General features: G+C 42.2%; 1 protein-coding gene across 2 annotated transcripts in view; it reads right to left on the minus strand.

The window, feature by feature from the left end:
• The window catches only part of AFF2 (ALF transcription elongation factor 2), a 307896-nt gene extending 283398 nt beyond the window's left edge, over positions 1-24498 (minus strand). For both annotated transcript variants that reach the window (XM_063416555.1, XM_063416554.1), the window contains exon 1: positions 24167-24498. In XM_063416555.1, the coding sequence (XP_063272625.1) occupies positions 24167-24213 (47 nt within the window). In that variant the 5' untranslated portion in view covers positions 24214-24498. The remainder of the gene's footprint in view (positions 1-24166) is intronic.
• Positions 24499-26471: the final 1973 nt, after the last annotated feature.

Below are 26471 nucleotides of genomic sequence, written 5' to 3' on the forward strand. Positions count from 1 at the left end.
ACACAGAGTAGAGGTCCCCTCAGAGTAAGCTTGCTTAGCATGCAAGTACACTATCTGCCTAAACTCTGCTTTTCTGATTAAAGTTTTGTATTTAATTAAAATTGTCTTTAATTAAAATGCAAATATTCCAGGACTTTAACAATAAATTGTTTACACTAGACTGAGAAACAGCCCTCAAAGGCTTTGGGAAAAAAATAGTTTCAATTGCAAGCTGTATATTCAAACTTCACTGCTCAGTGAAAATGGGTAAAGATCCTTTTTTCTCCTATTGGCTTAATCTTTTTGAAACAAATGGAAAGATATCCCAATTTGTATCTAGAATTCACACAGCAAACAATTCCCAAAGTTATTGGCTGTTGAGTAAGTAATTAGGCCGGTTCAAAACATCTATTGTGTTTGAAACAATTCCTTCAGCCAATTTTGCTAGGAAATGATGCTGGCACCACAGAAGAATTGCCAGTTAAATGAACGACAGCACAGCCCCTTCCCCGAGTGACAGTGCACATCTGCATTATCCCTCCACCACAAACATCCTGCCCTGGGCTCAAAAATAGCCTTTGTGTTTACAAAAGAGCACGGTTTGGATACAGCAGATATACAGCCCGCTCGTTTCTTCCTTTAAATAAACACAGAGAGATTCTGCACCCCAGGTTTTGATTTAGCACGAGGCAGGTTGTGTGCTCTGCACCACCAACACTCTTTTTCTGTGTTGTGACACACAGGTGAATTATCCTTATCACTTCATAACCACCCTCCACTGGGAATAAAACTGAGCCTTTGTGTTTAACCTGACTTAATATCTTGAGAATTTTCATTTTTTTGTCCAGAGAAACTTCAAACCGAGCTCTTAGCACTCTTGTGCAGTAACAAAAACTACAGTTATGCACGGCTTGGAAAAAAATTTACCAAATCCCAAACCTTCCACAAAAAAAAAAAAAGAAAGTAAACAGTGCTCGGAAGGTTTTATGGTTCATTAACAAAATACTGCATTATGCTCATCACCATATCCCTGTTCAAACACTGAAGAGCAGTGATATAAGTTAAATGAGGTAGTAACATCTAAAGTTTGAAAAATCCACTTCCAGAAGCCAGTGGAACAAATCATACAGGGGAACTTTCTAACTGGAAGTACAAGCTAGAATAATGGTATGAATATGACCTCTATGGAAGTAACATAAAGTATCCTCATTCTTGCAGAGAAATTCTTACAAAGACCCACTCGCTATAAATTTGAATTTCCTAAATTCATTGCAGATCTGAGGAACCAAAATGAAATAAATTACCACAGTCTGACACTGTCTCCTTCATCACAGCAATTCCAGATTTCAGTATAAAAGCCATTACTTAACTTGCACGCCATAATTTACACACTCTTTTACACAATAATTTTTGATCCAAGAAAAGATTCATTTTCCTTTTATAATTATCTCGTGTCAAAGTCTTTAACCTTTTCATCTGAGAAGCCAGAGCTGGATTCCTTCTGGAAACACATGCCCTGAGTTGAGCTGCTCTCTTTGTGGGAGAGGTTGGACATCAGCAAAGAGCAGCACAAGAGGAGCAACCAGGAGCACCGGGCTGCAAACCAGAGCACCTACACCCACCAACAGCTGCCTTCCAAACACTCCAAATGCTGCAAAACCATTTATTGTAGTGAACAAAACGTGTGTCAGCCCCACGTGAAGTTGTAAGTACAGCGCGAGAACCGCCGAAACCACAGCGGGTGCGCAACTGCTGATCTGCATAATTTATACAAATTAATGTCGATTCAACAATTAGCATTTCGAGAGGGTTTCCTGGTGCCCAGGGAAGGCTGGTGTGAGCCTGGGCAGCCTCACCTGACACGGTGCCCATGCCATGGGGTCTGTCCACACACAGGAACCCAAATCACGTCCTTCCCACGACACACGGTGGAGGTTCTTTGTCCTGGTGCTTCTCCAGTGTTGTGATAAAGACAGAGCAATAATCTAAAAATTGGGACAACAGGATCCATACAGTCACAGGCGGGAAGCTTGGCTCCAGCAACTGTGGGCTCACTTCAGGGTAAGCAGCAGAACAGCCCCCAAAAATGCAGCTTTCCTGAGAAAGAGCTGCTCCATCTCCACCCCTGTTTGGCTCCCTGTGGACTCCTGTCCCACCAAGGCCACCTCATCCTCATTCTTCACCACACACACCTGGCTGTACCTGCATTTCCCATTTCCTTCACTTTGGGAACACACCTCTGTGCACCGAGGGCAAGAGGCCACTGTACACGACCACACCGTGTGTGTGGACCTGCTTCCACCTGAATCATCCAGTAAAATGAAAGGAAAAAGAAATGTAAGTGATACAGCAATTATGTTCCCCATTCCTGGAAAACACACCATTCTGTTAGAGGGCAATTAGCTCTTCCTTCAGGCACCTCTGCTGCCTCAGGAACAGACTGCTCATTTTTAGCCTGTTTCCAATTTACCCGCTGGCAGAGGTGCGCAAGAAGTCTCTAGCAATGAAGTTGCAAACCCACGTCAGTATAAATTTCCTTTTTGAGGAGTTTCAATCTTGTTTTATCAGAGACCGGTGCTGAGGAAAGCCTATAATGATTTCTCCTTTTCAGGCTTATTCTAGAATTGCATCTATTTTGGGGTTTTGTTTAGATCTGTCGCAGCTTTCGTACTGTTGATCATGTTGTTTTTCTAACCCGCCCTGAACATCTGTTGGCTCTTTCTGATGCTGCATAATCCTGGTTTTTTTTCTTTCTCTTATGTATTCCACTGCTATCAGCTGGCTGTTATTCTTGGTTTTTATTTTTCAGCGTACATTCTATTTCTTTTCGTTTGGAAAAAGAAAAATTCTATTTTAAAACCGCCGATTCTTTCTGGCCTCATCTTATCCTGCACAAGAAATTCGTATCTGCCACAGCTTTTGTTTTCTTCTGTTGGTTTATTCTTTTTTTTTTGTTTGTGCTTGTTTTTCTTTTTTTTTTAAAAAAAATGCGTCGATACAAAAAAATCAGGTTGCAGCAGACCTAAAGGTGGAGTGAGAAGACGACGAAGGATCTTGTTTTCATAATGATAAAAATCAGCACTTATAAAAGATACAGGGCTGGCAGCCCTGCAGAAAACAGAGCGAGCACCGTTTAACCACAAACCAGACACACACACTCTCAGCAGGACCACTGCAAGCACTGAAAGGGGAAACAAGTCAAGCCCTGGCCTCCTCACAGGGGCAGTAATTAGTGCCAAGCGTGGGGGTGGGTTTTTTCTTGACATTGGGAACTGTTTGGAGACCACAATTATTTTGCATAGCCTCACAAACAGTTATCAGATGGCAACAGCTCCTGGTCACTACCAGGCTGGACTGTGTTCAAGGCTAAGGAGAGATGTATCTCCTCAGCCAGCAAGCCTCCCTACCCAGGGATTGCAAAACAAGTCAGATTTTGAGGTTGACAAGAGTCCCTTTTAGCAGCATTTGGATTATAAAATTGCTCTGACTCACTGCAGCGTATTGCTCCCTCTTAATTAACAGAGCTGAACTTTGTACATGTCTAGACTTCCTCCTGCAGCATGGCAGATTTTGGCCTTCATGAATATCATTTGAAGTCATATTTACAGGGCCTTTATTCATTTCAGTCATTTGTTTCAAACGTATTTTCCACCGAAAGAAAAAATGCACCAACTGCTGGGCCATTTAATCCAAACTTAACAGTTAAGATGTTTTATTCAGCATTTTAAAAAGGATTGTCTTAGGGAATTTTATGTGCTGCATTTCTAATGTTAACTTTACAGATTGTAAAGTGCCTTGGGATGCACTAGCATGAAAGGCATTAAGGTATTGCAGGATTTAAGCAAATGTGCATTGCACTAAAAAGAACCTTTTATGAAAGCACATACAGATAAAAACCACAGTAAAGCTAGTGTTTATTAAGAGATGCTCAGATTTATTTCTTAGAGCAAAACTATTTTCCTCCTCCACTGGCAAAAATGATCTTTTTCTAAATTAATAAAATTTCCACCAGTACTGACATAAAATTGCTGAAATTTTATATTTTGTAGAAGAACGTATTTTCCCATTTAGATGTTTAGTCTTAAAAAAAAACCCAACTGGATTCACATCAAAAAGCCTTTTTTTTAAAAAAAAAAAAAAAAAGGATTTCTGGTTTGTGGGTGGTCGGTTTTTTCCTACCAGTTATTATGAACAAATTAATTAACCATATTAATTAGCTTGGCTATTGTTACAGGATTTTATGGGTACAAAGAAGGATGAATCACGCATTTTGATCCACGCTTCCTATTGCTATCAAAAAGTTGCATTTCAAATACAAGAAAAAGCTTGTACAGCTAAATCCCTTGACACGCCTGGAAATCACAGAGTAGGCTTGTACACCAATCACTTATGAGAGAGGATTTAATGTCAGTGGGTGAAGTTCAACACGGAGAGAAGGAGCAGCATTAACACAGCCAGAGCAGCCTTATCAAGGAGAGGTGGGGACTGTATCAGGCTTTATCTCCACCCTTTCAATGGGAGGGTGGATTTGATCTTCACCACCTCCCTCCCTGTTTTCCACCTTTGTAACACCCAAGCACTCAAGCTCTGTGGTCTCAATCCAGAGACTATTGCTGTTAAAAAAAGCATCAGTTGATTTTAAAAGGCTATACAGATAAAGCCCAAAGAAAGTGTCATGGATTTCAGCTTCCAGGACTAAACACAGTATCAAAGTTTAAGTGTAGAATATGTATAATATTATTCAAAAAAAGACAAAAAAGTAACACTGCTGGAACTCCTATCACTCTAACATCAGAAGAGATGTAACAAACAACAACTTTGTAATGCCAGATCCACCTTTTCATTAAAATTACATTAAAAATAAAATGTGGTGAAGAAAGTTAAAAAGCAGTATATGACTTCTGCCAAGGAGGGAAGGATTAGTTGTCCTTTGCATTCTAAGTTTGAAAGTTATTATGACAGTCACAATACCTACTCAGAGCCTCAGATCTTTTTTGAATGATAGGAATATTTTCTCAAAGGCTTTCAGCTACAAAATAGCCCTCAGATTTCTTCCTCTACAGCACCTGTAATTCAAAAACATTACTGACAAATAAAGCTGAAAGCATTAATTTTATTTATAAGTGAAAAATTTCAGATGACTGCCCTGAAATCCAATAATATTCTCCTGTTTCAAGAAAAACACTGTACTCTAATTACAGTGGGTGATAAAACTGAATTAAAGGAACAAGATACTGTTTTAGCTACTGATGCTTTTTAACTACCTCTCATGCCTTTCTAGTACTATGACATTTTCAGTCACATTTCGTTTTCACACAACTGCTTTTTCCACTCAAGTTCAAAGGAAGATCAACCCATTTAATTTCATCTATTCCTCCACTGTAGGCATCGAATGCCCATCTCAGCCTGCTCCTCACAGATGCATTTCCTTGTGAAAATAATCCAGACCATGTATGTCAGCAAGGAATCCTCTGCCAAGCCACAAAGACCACATCTCAGTAACTCCAGAATGGAAATGCTGCTGTCTACCTGTTTTACACCTGGATTCATCCACATCTCTCCAGTGCTTTGGCCATGGATTATTGAAAAGACAAACAGTTTTACTGAGCTCCAAAGCAGGCTGAAACATCCAATTGTTCTTCCTGTGGTGGACTCCAGACTGGGGGAGCTGCACCTTCCAACTCTTGGCCGCTCCCATAAACTACAATTTAAACCCTATTGAGATCCTGTTGCAGATCTGGGCCTTCCCAGATATGGAATTATTCTGCTATTTCCTATCTAACAAAGGTGTCAGAACAGGCTGATGGTGATATTTCCCCTGCCTCTGGACCTGCTGACACCCTGCTCACCAGGCTGCCAAGCGAGGCGTGACCGCAGTTACTTTAACTCTGATGTGGTGTAACGTACAGTTGTTACTACAAATACAGCCCCTTTCTTAAACCCAGCTTTTTATAAACTCTGCACCTGTGCAAGTACAGAACAGCAAATCTGGGGGCTCCACGACAAGCAGTCCTGACTCCCAGACTGGATTGGAGTATCGTGCTCAAATATCACTGACTGAAACTGCAGCCACACACAGCACCTTCCACCACGACCTCTCTCTGTGTCTATGTGTTTATTTTACACTAATCACTAAAACATCACGGCACAAAGTGCTATGTTATCTCTGTATCTGTCTCAATATCTATAATTACTTTCTCTTTTGCAAAAAGTAGGACAGGGAGTTGTAGCCCTCAAAGATTACAGACACCCATCTTCCTAAGCCTGACTAAGCCTAAACACACAACAATTATAAGATGGTAAACAGCAGTAATTGTACACTAAATGTCTTTTTAAAGAGCCAAATGTGCACTTAAAGTTTAACTCCCACTCACTGCTGCTCTAGAACAAACACTAAATTAGTGAATACAAAACTAAAAAAAAAAATAAAAAAGCCCTGCAGCATGTTCCTCAGGCAGGAAGTAATTCTATTTCCCCCCCACCTTCCAACCTTTGTAGACATAATGCAGAATAGTTCCAATAAAGCACTGCCTGCAGTAAAAGCATGTGATGATCTTGCAATCCAAACTAAAGTGTGATAATTACCCTGCATTAAAAGACAAGAGGACACCCAGAGAAATAAACGACCCTCACCCCGCAAAGAAGTGCAGCTGCATTCTAATTTATCAACAGTCAATTTATTACCTCATGCACTTTCAAACAAGGGGGTTTTATCTGCACCTGTATGTCTCAGTAAAGTGCAGCTATTTTCATGACCACTACAAGCAGTTAAGGCTTCCTCTTTTCACTGGAACAGGTGGCAGAAAACCACTCAGCTATTTCTGAGTGCATCAAAAGCAGCTCTGAGGTGTCACTGCAGCCCCTTCCCAGTGAGATTACAGCATCCTGAGACACTGCAGAAGTCTCATGATGCATCTGCCTTTTGCTGGATTGGTGGGAGATTGCTTTGGGAGTGTTCTGGGAAGGAGAATATTACCTAGCAAGAATGAATGCAGAATTCAGTCCCTAGATGCACGGCTAGATGACAGTGGGAATCACACACAGGAATAAGGGATTCCCCAGCTTCCTTCTGGAAGTGGCCAGACCTGAGCACAGAGGAAGAACCTTGTTTTTCCAGGGACACTTGATAGGACACCAGTTTCCAGATCTGTTTGCCTTGCCCATGAACAAGTGCAGGGAGAACGGGGAAAAAGAATTAAAACATCTTACAAAGTAATAAAATGTAGCTGTGAAATGATACGAAGCTGATTGTTCTTGCAGGGTGTTACTGTGTGACAGCTCTCCTGACAATTAAAAGGAAGAGGTTGTGTACACTAATGGCAATGTCTAATTATGGTATACATAAAATACACTACAAATACTCCAGCATTCCCAAGAATGTCTGTGACATTTATTGCTAAGAGCTATCATGTTTGCTCCTTCCATGTCCATTTCCATGTCTCCACTTATAACACCGAGCACTTAACTAGAAAATTCCCTCCTCCCAAGTAAAAGAAAACATTTTCATACTGATAAGAGTTTTTCTTGTACATATGAAAGCTAGTTGAAAGGTCTTTATGTATCTTCACAACTACAAGGCCCTGAGGCCAAGCCTTTATTCCAGTGTTCATTTTGCAAATACAGAGTAAGGCAGAGAGAGATGATCAGCCCAGAAGGTTCCAGCCAAAGCACAGCACCCTTTAACTGGAACTCCCCATCTCCCCTACACTGGTTGGTACTGGTATTTATTTTCCAGCATTTACTACTGTAATAATGGCAGGAGACAAACAGGCCACACTACTCTGTGCCCTGCAAACACGACAAATGGCCACAGAGGGATTTCACTGCAGTACAAAAACTGTAAGAACTGTCCCTGCATAAAGCATCACAGGACAGGGGAGAAAGGCAGAAGATACTCTGAAAAGTTTACGTTTTTCTATTTTAGGAGTAGAACTTGAGCATTTGAAGCCTCCCCAAAATGCAAGCGTTAGATTATTTTGTTTTGAAGCACACCATGACTCGGAACATAGCAGTTAAGCAAATCAGCACCTGCCAAGCCTACTGAACTACTCTCTATTTAACCAGAATTTACATTTGGTTCAGTCAATTAATATAAGCCTTATCAGGTTCATGATAATTAGCACACTTATTAAGAGAAGTAACAGCAGTAGAAATGGTGTCAGAGAAGAGCTTTGTTGTAGTTTGTCCTATCTGATCTCACCTAGTGATCTACTTGCTCTTGTACTGCCAAGGAGACCCACTTGTTCTGCTCTTAAACCAGACAAATTACAGTGACAAGAAGCAGGCTCAGGGTAGCTTCCATTCACAGATCACTTTAAGCACTTTACAGGTCATGTGCTATTAAACTCTCTACCAATTTCTTTTGGCTTATCCAAGGCTAAACTGTTTTAATTGGAGGAGGAGGACTTTTCTTGTGCTTTGTTTTGCTTGCCTTTTTTTTTTTAATTATTATTCCCTTCCTGTTTTATTTTTACCATGAATAGTTGAGGGCTGTTGGACCAAAAAATATTTTTAATCAACAAGGGAAAAAATCCACTTTTGCTTTCCTTTGCTTCACACATATGGCTGAAGTGTACTTTAACATGGGCAGACTTCTTTAAGCAAGTATCACTTGGAGCAATCAATAAGGCAACTTTTTGGTAAACTGTTTCAAAGGTATCCTTTAATGGCATAAATATACAGGTACAATTTAGACTCTTCACACAGAAGATGCCCTCTTGCCCACCATTCCAGAACTTCAAGAATTTTAACAAGATTTGTCAAATTCCAGATCATTGTTTATACACATACACACTTTTTTGTGACTGTCTTGAGCTGCAGGGTCATAAGGGTATAATTCACAGTGCAAAGTAGTGTTTTAAGAAAATAGTAACTCAAAGCATAATTGCTGGGTTTTTTCCCCCAATTTAAACTGATCATTTTCCTTTTCTCTTAAATTCATAACCACAAAGCCACATCATTAGTTCAAATTATTCTGAGAATAAGGCTAAAAGTTAATATACTTTGACAAAATTAGCCACTGCTTTAACAATAAAGGGAGTATTGAGCTATCCTTCACTTATCACTGTTCTTAACTATTTGATATTAGATAAGACCTGGAGAAAAATGAAATCCTTAAATTGTACTGTGTGGCATATTCTACAGGCAGGCAAGAGACTTTATAGAAGATGAGACAGAGCTATAAAGCAAAAGTCAAATCAGAAACAGAACCTTCATTTTAGATCCCTGGGCTTTTCTAATGTTCAAGATAGACTGCAAACATTAGTTTAACATTCTCTGTTTTTCTAAGAGTACCTGCAGAAGCAGAGGCAATTGAATACAAGCTGAGTTGAACTGTAGTGAAGGTGTTTCCAGGCTATGTTTTTAAGAACACACTTGAAAGACTGGCAGAACAATCCAGTGCTCTGGTATTTTCACAAATTCAAAACAATGAGATACTTAAGACACTATTCACACATTAAAAAAAATGGAAAAAAGAAACAATGGAGAGGAAAAACAAAGACTTAAATGTCTCTAAGTGGAAGAAACATTTCCCATTTCAACTTTAGCACTTTACTACTGGCATACAATGAAAAAAAAGTGCTTGTATATAACCCAGCCATGTCAGCAGCAAAATGAATCTGCGGGCTGTGCAATGATCTAAGAAAATCTGAATGGGCATATGGGAACAGCTCATTTTGCAAGACCTCCAAAACCAACCTACTGATAAACACCGGAGGGTGCCTGACTGCCTGAATACTCACATGCTTATTTGTTGTTATTCTTATTCATTACTGAGTCATTATTATTATTTAAGTGCCGACAATGCACTTGTGAACCAGAACAGATGCAAAATATCCTGTGCTAATGAGAAAATCAAAGCCTTTCTCATATTAGCAATTTCATATTATAGGATCTCTTTATTTTTGCCAATAAAGCACAAAAGTAATTAATACAGCAATATTTTCTTATTGTTCATGAGTAAAGCGAGTAAAACTGCTCAGATTCCGCTTTGGCTCTCACCCCTACCAGCACAAAATACAATAAATACTATTGAAGAATTCCTATTAAGACAGCTGCCAAATAAAATACAACAAAAATCTCTCATAAAAAGCCATTCTCTGTTTATTCAAAGATACATTCACTGCTCCTCACTGCAAATGAACAGTGTGGCACTGCTCTTTCATATTTAAACACTTAAGCTATAACTTATTGCTGTAACCATCTCACAGGGTAATTTTTTAACTGAAGGCTGGAAGGTGACATTAGTGCTCAGTGTATAACCAAACTGCGGGTCCATTCTTGAACAACAATTGGAACAATACACAACCAGCACACGCTTTTCACCCCCAAAATTATGCTGCTACATATATGAGGATTCTGACATATGAGGATTCTCCCTGCAAAATCAACTTCCCACGGTGCTGCTGGAGCTGTGTCTGCTTCTCATGACCATGCAGCTTTCAAGAAAGGTCAGAGGTACTAGAGCTGCTGTGTGTAGGTAACCCTGAGGCAGAGGATACTTGAATTTAGCTGAGGAAGTTTCCATTTGGGTGCAGTGTCCCTTATCTTGCCCTGGGCAAACCAACCTGTGTGCAGTCCCCAGGTCTGGCCCCAGAAATTCTCCACCTCAGCAAACACCACTGCCCTTAATAGTTAATTCCCACTGCACCACGGGAATGCGCACAACCAAAATCACTTTCGTGAGAAGTACAGGTTGTTTTTTTTCTCAGTTTCAGTAACAATCATGATTTAAGGACAAAAATGACTCAGCTGTGACTGCAGGGCTCAGCAGTGAGCACAGCACTGCTGCAGAGACAACAAGTGACCATAGCTAAGCCCTATGGTCACTTCTCCTAAAACAAAGCATGAATATGTGAGTCCTAAAGTCTAATTCAAGGAGTTTGCTGGAGTCAGAGACAGGCTCAGTCCTGGGAGACAAATGGGTACAGTTCTGTGTAAACTCAGCTGTGTCTGCAGCCACAGCTTGCAGGAGGATCCCTCACCTAGAGAGGAGCCTGACCACAAGTTTTATACCAAAACACTCCCACCAAATCAAAGTATGTGAGCAAAGCAGCCAAGATCTAAATGCCAGAGCCAGTTAAACTAAAATATGCATCGACAAATGAAAATGTGGACGAAGAAGTTTTGTCCTCAGCAAGTCCTCGGGAGGGGGAACTGAGATCCTCAGAAGCTGCCTTGATTAAAAAGACAACTGAAAGAGCTGGGTAGTACCTTCTGTTCAACATCAGAATGCAACACAACCTCATGTTCAAAGACCAAGTCTGGCCTGAAACACCTAATAGGATTAAATAAAAATGGCAAGATCCTTACATACAAATAAGAAAACATCTATGAAAAGATCAGATACTACTTTTTGAAGGTCTACGTGGAAAAAACCGCTAGTTGTAACAGCAGCATCCTGTCAGTGACACACACTTCAACAAAAAGAATAAAATACACAAACAATAAATCAACCCTCCAGCACCAGTGGATTAAAAAATGCCTAGATTTGTAACTTTCCATTAAATACTAACTTAACAAAATCAACAACCATGCATGTGAACTAGAAGAGTGGAAGTGTGACACACAGTGGAAGTGCGACAGATGAGTGACAGCTGATCACAAGTGACAACTCCCATTTAAGTCCAGAGGAATGCCCAGCCTTCACATCCTCTTAAATCAGCCTTAAGTCAACACCTGCTCATTGATAAGCACTCACTGGGTGCCCACTGACACGGGGTGAAGGGCTGGGTGTACTGAATTCTGACACACACACAGGGCCACGCTGCTACGAGCCATCACTTCCAGATTTTTGACAGTCACCTTTGCCCACATCCCCGTTTACTCCTGGTATGTTCTTGGCCAGAACGTTCATAGCCCCTGGTATTATCCCTCCAAAGCTGTGACACATTCCCCACCACGGCTCTGAGAACACACTGACATTATAATATACAAACATGCGGGGAAGATATACACACTCAGACACACCAGGGGATAAAACAGACTGGGAGGAAATGAGGAACTTTATGTTACTGCCTTTTCTAATGAGATAGAAAGTGGCAGATGTAAAGATTTCATTCAACCAACAATCTCTTTTATGATATGAATAAACTACTAAAACAGATTTAATCCTTTATAAAATCAGATTATAAGAAGCAGACAAAATCACAACTTTATTCAATACGCCATCTTATCCAGTGTGACTAATGCATTATTTGTATGAAGCTAAAGTGGCGCGTTGGAAAGCTATGAAATAAATCAAATGCTCTACTTTATGTAATCTTAACAGACAGATCCCATTAGGATTCTACTCTGCATAGCTGTTGGTTAAAATCATTGACCAGTATCCTTATAAATTAATCAACTGAGGTAATGCTGGCTTGGCTGTCATCATTTGTTCCTAATCTACATTTAGAATTCACTTCAACTTTTCAAGCCCTTTAGAACAGGTTTATCAATTCTCTCACCCTTGCTTCAGACATCAACCTAACCGTTAATTGTTTACAAAAGACCCAGTACAATGGAACTGTATCTTTTATGTTCCTTTTCTTTCCACAGATATCAGAGCACATATTGACACTGCATTATAATTAGTTAGAAAGATATTAAATCTTAACCAAACATTCTTGCCTGCCTCAGTTTTTTTGATGAGACCTTTTATCATTGAAGTTGAATTTGCAAGCAGATTGTGTGAGTTTACACAAGCGAGAATCATTACAAAATCTAAAATAACCCTGATCTGGTTGAAAGGCAGCTAGCAGAATATTTTTGGTTATAGATACAGGGGAGGAAAAAAGCCTCCTAGATATCAGGTTATTTGTGGAGCTCTAATGTGTTTTCAAACATATGACTTCTGTGTTATGTCTGTGTATTTTATGCAGTTTCTAGTCATGTTTGTTAGATGTCTGCATGTCATGTACTGCAAGATTCATGAGCAGTCTACAACCAGGCAAAATTCTCACACAACAGCTTGTCTCGGGTAATGGGGAAAGAAACAGCAGAGTGAGGTGACAGGGGAGTGTTTTATTTATTACCCTGATGAGGATAACACCTAGTCATGGTCTACGATGCAAACGTGCTCAGTGTCCTGCTGATGGAGTTTATGATCCTGAATGAGTGCACAGGTGTTTCCCTGCACAGACACCAAAACTCTCTTTAACTACATTCCCTTATCCATGATCCCTCCATGGGCACACTAAAAACAGTCAGTTTGGTCAAGGGCTCTTTAAGGAGAGAAGGGAAGACCGAGCAGTAACAAAAAACATTGCAACAGATTGCATAATAATTCTGGAGCTCTACCACAGAGTAGGTAAAGGTCATCTGCTCCCAAAATGAAACGAAAAAGAAAGGGAAGCTGTGGCTAAATATGGTTTAGAGTTTACTAAATCAATGGAAAACTTCAACCAGCTGCAGTGGCCTCCAGCTCAGCCCTCTAGTGCAAATTCACTGGTCCACAGACAACTATCAAAGCCACAAAGACAATATTTCCAAATATGTACGACACTAATCATCTCCCTAATTGCCTAAAAATGATACACAGGATTTCATCAACATGCATTCCCTTCTTCAAAGGCACATTGTTGATTTCAAAACCAAATTCCACCAACATAGTTTATTAAAACACGTATATGAAAATACCTCCTACTTTTCAGGGACATAAAAATAAAGACCATTAATTGGGTTTGCTGCCTGTTTTCCCTTGAACCTTGAAAGAAAGGACCTCAGAATAAAATTCTGCCCTGTATTCTTTTTTTGTCCAATCACAAGGATGTCCTTTTCCTTGTGCTTGCTGAACGCCACACAGTAATTTGCATCCCCAAGTGGTATAAATAGAAAATATGCTCAGTCTAATAACATATGTGAAGAAAACTCATGGCCAGGGTAAACCAACAAAGCAGCAGCGATATGCTAGAAACAAAGGCAGCTGGCTCAAAGAGCAACAATGCCTCTGAAAAACTGTGCATGTACTATTCAGTGAACCATCCAAGAGATGACGTTTGCTTAAGCTACAGCTGCATATACAAAGCTTTGCTATAAGATCTGGTAAATGAGAAGTCTTCTGGAGTAACAAGAAGGTTCTGTCCTCAAAAGGTCCACGGCCTTCACTGTCCAGCTATACTAGAATTGGGTTCAGAATTGGGCTCTGAGGGGTTTTTCCACGTGAAAATTATATGAAGTGTGCACACTGTAAATAAATTCTGCCCTTAAGAAGGGTTCTCTGCTTTGATTATCTTCTCTTGCACACGCTCTCTGCCCATCTCCCACTATTCCTCTTTACAGGCTTGCCTTCTCCCTGCTGATATATCTGCCTAGGTTTCTGTCTTCCTCTATCACCGTAAACATTCATAAACATTAAGGGACTTAACCTCATCACACCCCCACGGAATAGGAAGATATACCCACCAGACTTGGCAAGCAGTGAAGTGGAACTCAGCTGCATTCCTGACCAACCACGAGTCCTTCTGCAAGGACTTCTCTCTTCCCACTCCCCACTGTGTAAGGAGGGGTGATGACAATGGTTCCTCTAAAAGTCCACCAGCAAAAACTGGAGATGTCACCCTTCTCACTTCACAAAAGGAGGTAAAGCAGAGACATAAATCAGTATTGGTTGAAGGGCCTGTGGCTAGAAATATCATCCCATTTTTCTGAACGTGTCTGATAACATCAGCACAAACGTTGCACCCAACACAAGGATCTCTGTGCCCCAGCTGTGCCACAGACAATCAACACCAATTTCTTTTCTTGCAGGTAAAGCTGTACAAGCAAGCCAGTGAAGGACTATGCAGCTAAAGTGAAGTTCAGAGCAGAGAAAATGTCAAAAGCAGTTCCCAGCTGACACCCAGGAAGATGAAAAAGTGAGCAGAAAGACCAGATAAAGGTAACTACACAGCTGTAGTTACCTTTGCTACCTTCTCCCTGTGCTTTGCACCTGAACAAAAAAAAAAAAAAAAAAAAAAAAGGCAAATCATTACAGAAGTAAATACCATTGCCTCACTTTGACAGATACCAAGTGACTTTCCAAAGGCAGAATCTAGCCACAATACCAGTGAGAGAATCCATGTTCTGTTCCAAAAAATATATATTCACCTTGGTTTCACAAACTCAAAAACGACAGCAACCCTTTCAAGTACTACCAAAAAAAAGCAATGGAGCTTCACTCCTTCTCCAAGCAACCACTAGCCCTCAGTCACTGGCCAATGCCTCAATTCCATCACCTACTCCTCTTCAAAGGCTTGCTGAAGACAAATGGGCTTTCCAATGTGCAACCAAGCAGAAAGCCATGAAAATCAAAAGGCTCCTTTTTGAGTAAATATGAGCTCCAAAGGCATTGTCTTCTCCCACAGAGGAGATCTATGAAAATGCTTACTATAGCATATGCAGAGTATTCTTTACAGCTCTGCCTCCCTGCTGACCACCAGCCCCAGGGCTCAGTCCACTTCCCATTACAATTGGCTTCACCACACCCACTGACTTGTATTGGAGCTCATTCAGGGACCCTAACTAATGAGTTTTTAAACACTTGTAGACAGAGGAGATAATTCCTCATCATTACTCTTCATAGGAAACACCAGGAAGAATGTCACTCCATTGTTCTACAGGAAAGAAACTGGAAGAAAAATCACCCCCACGTTGAAAGGAGGAGCCCAAAGTTTTTTAATGTGAACTGGCTGCCCCCTGAGCTATGGGGGTCTCACCTGAGAGTTCAGGACAGGGACCTGAAGCATGTGAAACCTTCTGAAAACTTCTTACTCTGGCACCTCTGCAGACAGAGGTCCATAACCAGCAGACACGTAATGTTCCAAGGCAGAATTCTCAAATACAACTGTGGCTACTGAGAGCAGCACAGAAACAGACTCACCTAAACCCCCATTGCTGCAGGATCTCAGTTTCCCTCATGACACGAGACTGAAATAAATGGGAACTGGAGACCTTTATTGATAGTTTATATTTAAAGCTTTGCATTTGCTTTCTCTACTGACAGTTGTATGCTCTTTTTCCTCACGAGAGAAATCTTGACCTAAACCAGTAATAAAGGACAAAAAAAAAAAAAAAAAGAACACGCAGACTTACATAACATACTGTTAACCCCAGACATAAAAACATTTTAAATAAAAAGCATTCCATTTTAAATAAATAGAAGGAAGCCACCTTCTCAGAACAGATCATCAGCCACCAAGGACTGCTCTGCTTTTACCCAGTGACACTTTCAGGTATCTATCCCTTTGCAGGATGCAAATACTAATACTATTCCCTATCAAAAGAGCCTACACTTGGATGTCCAAGAAAACTTTTGAGCTACAATTGAATCCTGCCAACAGTCTGTGTAAATAAAGTGCCAAATGGAAAAAGCACTAGTCTCAGTAGCAAGTCTTCTGCAGGTTTGAGCCCCAGGCACTGGCAATGTAGAGCTACAGAATTTACTCATTCCACAACACCATGTACACCCACACCATACAAAAATAGCTATTATAATACTTGCCAAAGGAACAACTCAGTGATTTTTAACTTGGTGCTCTATATTGTTTTCTTCTTTGCTGGTTGTTAATACCCCACCCCTATAACTACATATAATTATGAGTGGGCTGTTTATGTCTTACTATAAGTGGTAGCACCATGCAGCATGTGAGTCAGGGATCTGAACTGCTGACTACAGCTCCTCACAAAACAAGTCTTACACACCACACACAGTAAATGGCATTCCCTATTCTCTGCTCCACCCACAAGGAAAATCAGATTCCAGTTGTGGTGTCACCTCCAACTCTCCTAAAAACTCACCATCCTCATCATCACTCACATGAAATAAGGACTCAACAATCTCCAGTAAAAAGACACAGATCAACAGCTGAGGTCACAAGGAAAAAAATTTTCCAAGTGAGAGTTTTCTTCTCTCAGTGGCTTGATTTGAATACGTTCATAAAATATTATTAAAACATGATATACAGTTTTACTAAAGAAACTACTGTCTGGACCTTTGCTTAAAAGTCATAACAATTTATGTTGTTCTGCTGTTGTACAAGTTGAGAAATAGTCTCTTCATGATAAAACAGTTTGTAACAGCTGGGAAGTTAACTGCAGGAAGTCTTGGGTTATTCCCTTACCTCAGCTCTCTCAATCCACATTACTTTTTCAACACTACGAGCCCAACCTTGTAAACCCATCAAACTGATTGCACTCAATAGCAGTCCTGTTGAAATCCAGGGGCAATATACGATTTTTATAAAGTTTCTTTGAGACTGGATTCCAGTACAGTGCATTTGAAAATGAGCCCTTGAGCTCAATCCTCCAAAATTTCCTCACAAATAAAGATTTAACACCATAAGCCCTTCATGAGAACCTTTGGTCAAACAACTGTCTCATTAGAAGTTATTCAAGATGGAGCTTAAAAGCTGCTCACACACACACTGCCATCCTTCTGCTCATTTTTTAAATCTCTACAGCTTTCCATTAGTCAGGAGTAATGTACCTTCTGACCTCTGACCAAAGCTATTAGAACAATTTAAACAAATATTTTGGTTACAAAGCATCAACACAGAACATTCAGTAACAATAAAAGGATGAAAGAGCTGTCTTTTAGAGTCGCTGTTGTCACTTCCTGACCATGTTATATTATGGAAGGTTATACTAACTTGACATCCTACTTGATTTACTATCTTCTTTCTCAACGCTTAAGAAAGAATTTGCAACATTGCAAAACCCAGAATTGTGGCACATTTTCAGTTTTCAGTGTTAATGGATGTTTGATGGCTGTAGAAAATCCATTCTGTTAACTGCAATCAAGAGAAAAGATTCAAGCTTTCCCCTCCATTTTTCTTTTCTTTCCATAAAAGAAAGGCAGTAAATTTGAATTGGACAGGTTCAGAATTGGGCTCTGAGGGGTTTTTTCCACATGCATAGCATTAGGCATGCGCACAGTGCCCTGCTGGTCATTAGAGAGATGCTCCACATTTAAAGAAATCTGCCTTTTGGCCAAAATGGGCAAATCAACAACCCCCTCAAGTCAACTGGGAGCACCTTCACTGGTATCACTGGTCACTGGCTCAGGCTGGGGCTGGAGGAAGACACGGGTTCTTTATGGCATTTATTGACTATATACACATTTAACAAACAGTCAGGAACCAAATCCTTCAAGCCCTCGACACAAAAATAATTTCATTTCCTCAAAGGCATAGGGAAAATACAAGATAGGGTCTAACTGTTCAGATGCTTATACTAAATGCTTCATGGGTTTAAGGTATAAAATGCTTTCTGCAATCCCTCTAGTTGTTTTTTTTTTTTATGACATTTAATATTTGCATTCTTTCTGCTTGCCCAGTTATTTGTAAAATCACTCTTAAAGCTGCTGTAGATTTCAGGGAAATGGATGGGTACTGTACAGTCAAGAAGAACATCAGCTTTCATCACCAAATACATCAAAAAGTGGGGTTTAGTCATTAGTAAATACATTGAGCATTTTGGGAATGATCAAGAACCCAGTTTGGTGAAACTTAACTTGAAATCAGAGTTTTAATAAAATCTCTTGAGTGCTTAAAACTACATACCTGTCTATGGGCCCTGCTAAATTAAGGCCCACGTGCTTTTTCTAAGTTTAGCACAAATTTTATCCCATCTCACCATGTTGGGCATTTTTCTTTCCCTAGATAAAAACAGAATCTGGGGCTCATAGCACAAAAAGCATCACAACACTCCTTCCACAGTGCTGGAGCGTATTGTCTCAGTCCCAAGAATCATAAAAAGACCAGCATTTTTTCAAAGACCATCTAGTATATTTAAATTAATACTTTACAGAAGGTCACATTTTCCACTCTGAATTGTTTAGAAAAATCCAGGTTGCGGAAGTACTCTTGTCAGACAAAAGGAATAATTTTGTTTTACTGAAGGGCCTGCATCATAAAACCATCTTTTACTAAAAAAGAAAACCCCAAACAATATAATTGGCATTCGTGTACAAACTGCTTAAATGCTCTTAAGATCTGCCTGGCTTCAGAATAGCTGAACAGTACCTGAAGCATCTACTCTCCATCCCAATTTGTGTATTTTAAAAGTCATTAAATTCTTGAATGAATCATTAGGAATACAATTCAAATGCTGTTAAACTGATAGTAATTTTGCCTCATAGGATAGATGTGAGCTTAATGTTTGCAAACAGCCAAATTCTTTTAAGATTTACACTCCATGGAGTTCAATATCAGCCAGGGAAGAATTACTAAATCAGGATATACTTCAAGTACAGGTTTTGGCCCAGGACTATTTTTGGTCTTCTTCAGCTGTTTGTTTTGACAGCATCTAATCCCCCTCACACACCCACCAGCAGCCACACAATCTATCCATTTACACTTCCAAAGTCAATTGAAAACGAAATATTCTCACATAATTACTCGTGGATGTCTGTAACACGAATCCAAGAAGTAACTGCAATTCAACTGCAATATTTCTTAGGGAGAAGAAAGCAACAGGGAGAAAAATCTTACAGAAATCCATTCAAAATGCGACTTTTTCCTACACTAATGCTCTCACCATCACCCCATAAAAATTAAAATAAAGAATAAAAATTAAATCCGACTCCCAAAGAGCTTATCTACTCTATTTCACACATTCCCATCGGAAACACAACACAGTTCCCACGTTCAGAGGACTTTTCATTTAGTGAGTTATTACACACCCTGGTGAAAGAACAGTGACTGAGAAGATCTTCTGCAGGGGGACAAGGCAAAGAGGGGGGCAGGAGGGTGGGGGAAAAGGGGGAAAAGGGGGGAAAAGGGGGAAAAGGGGAAAAAGGGGGGAAAAGGGGGAAAAGGGGAAAAAGGGGGGGAAAGGGGAAAAAGGGGGGAAAAGGGGAAAAAGGGGGGAAAAGGGGGGAAAAGGGGGAAAAGGGGGAAAAGGGGGAAAAGGGGAAAAAGGGGGAAAAGGGGGAAAAGGGGAAAAAGGGGGGAAAAGGGGAAAAAGGGGGGAAAAGGGGGAAAAGGGGGAAAAGGGGAAAAAGGGGGGAAAAGGGGAAAAAGGGGGGAAAAGGGGGAAAAGGGGGGAAAAGGGGGAAAAGGGGGGAAAAGGGGGAAAAGGGGAAAAAGGGGGGAAAAGGGGAAAAAGGGGGGAAAAGGGGAAAGAGGGAAAAAGAGGAAAGAGGGAAAAAGAGGAAAAAGGGGGGAAAAGGGGGGAAAAGGGGGAAAAGGGGGGAAAAGGGGGAAAAAGGGGGGAAAAGGGGGGAGAAGGGGGGAAAAGGGGGGAAAAGGGAGGAAAAGGGAGGAAAAGGGGGGAAAAGGGGGAAAAGGGGGAAAAGGGGAAAAAGGGGGAAAAGGGGGAAAAGGGGGAAAAAGGGGGGAAAAGGGGGGAAAAGGGGGAAAAGGAGGAAAAATTCCCCTTTGTCTGGAGAGCAGGATCACCCCCTCCAGGTTGAGCACTGAGCTGAAAGAGCTGTGGCATGCAGCTCCTCCATTCACACAGGAGAGGAACCTGGCCCACAGATGGCCTGTTCTCAGCTCTGTCAGCCACAAACAGACCTCTGAACTTGCTATTTATATAACAGTTTAGTGAGTTTAAGCCTCTTCCTGTATAACTGGCAGTTTGCTGGTTTTGCTGTAATTAGGCTACTTGTGATACATAATATAAAATGGAAAAAAAACCAAGGGGGTTGATTCTCTGCAGGGGGAAGTCTTCCTCCTTGCAGCCACACTGCTGAGAGGACACTGGTACCTGCTCATCTCATCTTATTTTACATTGCCACGTTTTGATTTACGTACCTCAACATGCATTTCATCTGCTAAGTATTTTCTCAACTTCCATTTTTTTAAAGATTGGAAGACTTAAAAATATTAAAACCTTTGAGGATAAATATAACATAAACCGAGGGGTTTTCTGCCTTTGTGTTTGTGAGGAATATATATTCTGGGTGGTTGGGTCTTTGTTGGGTTTTGTTGTTTCCCAGCTGCTGATTAATGACACCACCTTACTCCGTAAGCAGGTTCAGATCTAGCCACATGGTCCCAGGCCACAGCAAGATTTCATTTACTTGGTTACCACAGACAAGCATGGAAAGTGATTTAAAAGACAAAATTTGATTTTTAACAGCAAGTGGTCCCCTTGGTGCACACAGGCATTCAAGCTTTTCATTATATCCATCTCCCTTCCTTTCTCCCTCATAGAATGGCTCATATTAAATGCAAGCCCAGGTGAACACTTCTTATTCACCCTGGAATCATAGCGGACTTCAGATTTGGCCCGTTCATCTCATCCTGAGTTTACATTTATTTAAATTGTTTTGGGTATTTCTCAATTTTTTCAAGCCTGGCAAAACATCCACAAGGATACACATCAGTGTTAACAGAACCCACCACACCAACTCTCAGCTACCTTCCCAATCACATTCTTGATGAAGTGTCAATGATAAACCTCATTTTTGTATTATTGTGATCCCTCCTAATATGGGAAATTAAAGGGCTGATTCTGCAGTTTGGATCATCAAGACAAAGCTCCCACTGCTCAGGTGAGAATTTCAGCAGATGTGCACTGGCACTGCACGCTGGAACAATCACAGCTCTTGACAAAGTATGTTTCAAGGAGTGACACAAAAATGAACCTCCACTAAAGGTGGGGGAAAATTAACTATATTTTCCCATCGATTAGTAACTTTCACAAGGCATTTCCTGGTATAAAGGCAAGGCAGAAAAAGTTTACCTTTACATCTTTTCATCAGATTAAAAAAAAAAAATTCTGCCCAAGCTATAAATATATTTTTTTAATATATTTCTCAGGCTAACGATGTTTCTGTTGTACTTTGCATAGAGATAATACAAACACCCACACACAGAGTAGGCCTGAGCTTGCCTTCTTGGTGATTGCAGCACAGATTAGGAGAAGTTTTGGGTTTGCAAGGAATGCAGAAGAGGGTCCCTAATTGCCTTATAAATGCTTGTGAAACACGTTTTACAAAGGCCAGCTCGCAGGCAGGAGGAGGGCAGCTTCAAAATAAGAAGCAGAAATTCACTCTTCATGTCATATGTACTTATTTGCAAATATTACAAAGCAACCACACCATACTGGATACACAGAAAAAATTAATAAACCTTGATGGATGTGCATGCATATTCCTGTAAGGATGATGTATGTGTAACATATTACATACATACACGTGTCTGTGGACAGAGGAGCTAAATTTAACTCTACGTAAGCTACTCAACCACTTGTCAGAGACAAAAATATTTACATGTGTAATAAAATACATGTCACATTTGTGCAGACGTGTAGATTATGTACCCACATGTTATACATGCACTTACATATGCTAATTGGATTATTAAGAGCTAAATGCAACTTGATCTCTGCAGTGAACGCCTGTGCCACATAGAGAGTTTGAGCAGATATCAAACTGTTCGAAACAGTCAAAGTAAAAATGTTCTCTGCTCATGAACCCTAAAAACACTGAAACCAATACATTTCACAACACAAAAAAATCAGCAAATAGAATTTTGGAATGAGGGGCAATATGTTCATATTTTATGGAAAAATCGAGGCACGAGAGTTCCCTTCTTTCTGATGCACATCTCTAAATCCACATAAAACCATAGTCAAATGAAAGTGAGTTATTAAGCAAACACTAAAACTCAATACCTATAAATGCTTAGTATTTGAACTACACCCACATATTGGGTTGTAACAGCTCCTATTAAATTAATGTTACCCACATTATAAATTAGGCAAATTGTATGCAAATATTATTTGAGCGGTAATACAGTGGTTATCAGTTGTCTGCAAAATAAATTAGTGTAGCAGAGTAAAGATAGTGTAGTAGAAGCATAATATTTAATTGAGCACTAATTTTATTGTGATTATTACTTTTCAATAACAACAGCGTGATTATTAAAAAGATGTAATACAATGGATTATGCAGAGCTGATAAAACATGCACATGATCCAAAACGCTTGCTTACAGATTAATATTGATACAGTGTAATTTATGGTTGCGAGGATTTACTCCCAATTGCTGTAAAATGGAACGTGACAGGTATTTGGTTCTGATTACCATGGATTTGCAAGTATAGCTGTTAGACCGTGTTTGGCAAAATGATAGTTATTAACAAGAGATATTACCTTTTTTCCTAGACATATCTTTATATTATCAACAAAGTGAAGTAAACCCTCTGCGAAACACGAGGTCTAAATGCACATACATACACACATATAATCTGCGTGGCATTTAGAGATTAGGATCACAAAATACAGTATTTTAGTCTCTTTCTTCCTTGGCAAACTGCACTCCAGCCTTAAAAGCATTTAACAAAGCAGCACCCAACCCCTGAATTTGTCCATGCATAGTTAAGGAATTATATTCGCTAAATTGAAAAGTAAAGAAAGAACCAATAAAACCAGCCAAAGAATAAGCATAATCTCATTAACCAGCCGGGAAAGTGACTAAATACCTACCCAAATTCTAACTTTCCCAGCTACTTGTCACCCATCAAAAATTCCTTAACATTCACTTTGATAACAAGTTTACAATGCACTTAAACAGATGCACCGACCTTTTTAAGGTGTGCGCCTATTTACAGAGCAATATAAACCTAAAATTCCGCTCTTAAAATAAATGGAAAGAAATAAAAGAAAAACGAGGCAGGGAAAAAAAAGACCTGTTATAATATCACGGGTACTGATCTTCCCACTTCCAAAACTAACTTCATCTGGAATAGGAAACCAGCAAAACCAGCACCAGAAGCCCCCACATCGATCAGGGCTCTACGGCCGAACTGTGCCACACAGCGAAACTACAGCGGCGGTTCTCCCCGTGAAAGGAACATTGTCAGTGACAGCAGTAAACACAACATCAGCGGAGCCGCGATCCCGGGGAACATCGCCGCCCCTGCTCGGGAGGGGGCTGCCAGCGCCGATCGCAGCCGGCACCCGGCACCTCTGCGGGCCAACTTCGCCCCCCGGAGCCGCGCTCCGAGCGCTGCCCGCCGGCCGCGGAGCGCGCCTGGAGCCGGCCGGCCCCGGCTGCCCCGGCCGGCCCCGCTGCCCGCGGGCATCGCCCCGCAACAAAGGCTCCGGCACCGGGGAGAGAGCGGGGAAGGGTAGCAAGGAGGCAGCTGGAAGAAGGAGAGGGGTGGAGGGATGGGGAGGGGAGGTGGTGCGGGGTGGCGGGGTATGGGGGGGGAGGTTGGAGGAGAAAGCAAACCCCCCCCTAAAAAAAGAAAACACCACCCGAAAAAAAACCTACCACTGCTGCTCTAAGTCCCAGTCCCTGAAAAAGTCGAATAGGTCCATAACGATGTGGTGGGGAGACTCAGAGAAGTGGTGCCCCCGCCCCGCAGAGCCGAGCCGAGCCGAGCCGAGCCGGCGCGGCTATCGCTGCCCGGCCCGCATGGGCAGCGGCGGCCGCGGCGGGGCCGCGCGGAGCCGCCCGGGGTGGCGGAGCTCCGCCGCCGCCGCCAGCAGCGCGGCGCGGCTGTGCCCGGCTGGGAGAGGCAGCGCAGCGGCGGCGGCGGCCCGGCGCACACACACACAGACGGGCGGGCAGGCTGCCTCGCACACCGCGAGGGGAGGAGCCGGGGCGGCCCGAAGCCGCGGCATGGAGCCGCCGCGGCAGCACCGCCGGGATCCGGCGGAGCCGCCGGCCCCCGCCGGGAGCGCGGGGAAGTTGAGCTGGAGGGAGGAACTGCGGGGCTGAGCGCCTAAGGGAGATCTGGAGGGGTCGGAGAGGGGGAGAGATGTAAAATAAAAGAATAAAAAAAATTTTGACAAAACACACACACACACAAAATCAGGCACCTATAATCGTATAAATTAATTGTCGGAGCCAGTTCCTGCGTGCGGACAAACCTGCCTGCACGGACATGGCAGGGCCGGAGCTCCGGGTCAGCTGCACTGGGAGATGCAGGATGGCAGGGGAGGGCAGAGCAGAGACAGCCCCGGGAGGGCTGGATGGAAAATGCCCTCCCCAACCTGGTGAGGTGGGGATCCAGGGGAGCATCCCGCTCTCCCGCTGGGATGATGAGAAATGATGACCCTTCCTGCATGCCCTGAGATGGGCAGTGACACAGCTCACCTGCGGGCATCAGATAGGACAGGGCATCCCGGAGCCCCCTGCAGAGCCCACCCCAGTCCCCCCCACAATCCCAGGGACAACCAAGCACAAGTCCCATACACAGTAGAAAGGGGCCCACTGCTCCTTCCATCCCGTAAATGGAATTCTTCTCTACCCAGATTCACGCTTCCATATCTGAATTGCCTTCTTAACAGTAAACAATATCTTATGACTTTTCCCATCCATTTTATATTTGTAATACTCCATATATATATATTTACACATCGAGCAAACAAGTGCATACATTGGTTTTGCAAAGACAAGACCAATGCCATCATCATTTTTACTCCAGTCTTCCACAGAACCAATCACTCCCTGAAATTCTCTGCATGCCAGCAAGTCCTGAGGACTTGGTGAAGTTTGAAATGACCCCTGTTTTGATGAGGTCCCGTCTCCACAGCCGTGTCCCAGCCCCAGGACACTCAACACAGCTGGTCACAGCAGCCAGCCCTGCCACCACAGACCAGGCTCCAATGAACCCTCATCTTTATGGGCTCCTGAGAATTAAGAAACAAATGTAAGAGTATAAATTCCATCACCAGCAGAGCAGTGGAGCCCTGTGCCGGACACAGAACCTGTTACCACGGGGGTGGAGGGACACTGCTGTGCCCAGCCCTCTCCCCAGGGACACAGCAGCCACACTTGGCTGCCCATGGACACACATGGAGCTGTGCTGCCACCCAGACCTGTCCTGCAGGAGCGAGGGGCTGTGGGGACACGCTGGGGTGTCTCCATTCCCCCGGTGCCCTGCTGCTGGCACGGGATCCAGCACCATCCCCAAGGCCCAGCCAAGGGTTCATCTTCCCCAGCTGGAACAGAAAACCCCACTGCCCTCAGCGTGAGCTCTTTCACAGTGAAGAACACAACTGCAGCTCCCAGCACCTGCAAGAGCCCAGGATGGGGATAATAAGATCAGCAGGGGTTGCTGACCCTGTGCCTGCTGCCTCAGCACGGCTCAGCCTCGGTGTTGGTTTTGCCGAGGAGGCTGTGGGCAGGAGCTCTGCTGCCATTGCAGCGCCCTGCCCTGCCCTGCCCCTGCCTGTCCTGCTCGACAGGCCCAGAGCTGCTCCTCCTGGCTGGCTTGGGCAGGTGTCCCCAGTCAGGGTCAGAGGAGGAGGAGGAGGAGGAGAATGCTGCCATAATGTCCTTCTGATGAAGGCCTAGACCCCTCTGGTGGCTGCTGTGGCTGAGGCATGGGTGGGCTCGCAAGATGAAAACGCTGTGCAACTCCTGGAGCTGCTGGGGTCGCAGCAAAACAGTCAAAAAAGTGTCTACAACTCCCTAAAAGGTGGATATATCAGGTGGGGTTGGTCTCTTTCTGCAGGCAGCAATTGAGAGCATGAGAGGTCTTAAGCTGCACCAAGGGAAATATAGGTTGGATATTATGAAAAAGTTTTTTACAGAAAAGGTAATAAAGTATTGGAATGGTCTACCTGGG

This window comes from Prinia subflava, chromosome 20 (assembly GCF_021018805.1).
Source record: "Prinia subflava isolate CZ2003 ecotype Zambia chromosome 20, Cam_Psub_1.2, whole genome shotgun sequence".
Taxonomy (NCBI): domain Eukaryota; kingdom Metazoa; phylum Chordata; class Aves; order Passeriformes; family Cisticolidae; genus Prinia; species Prinia subflava.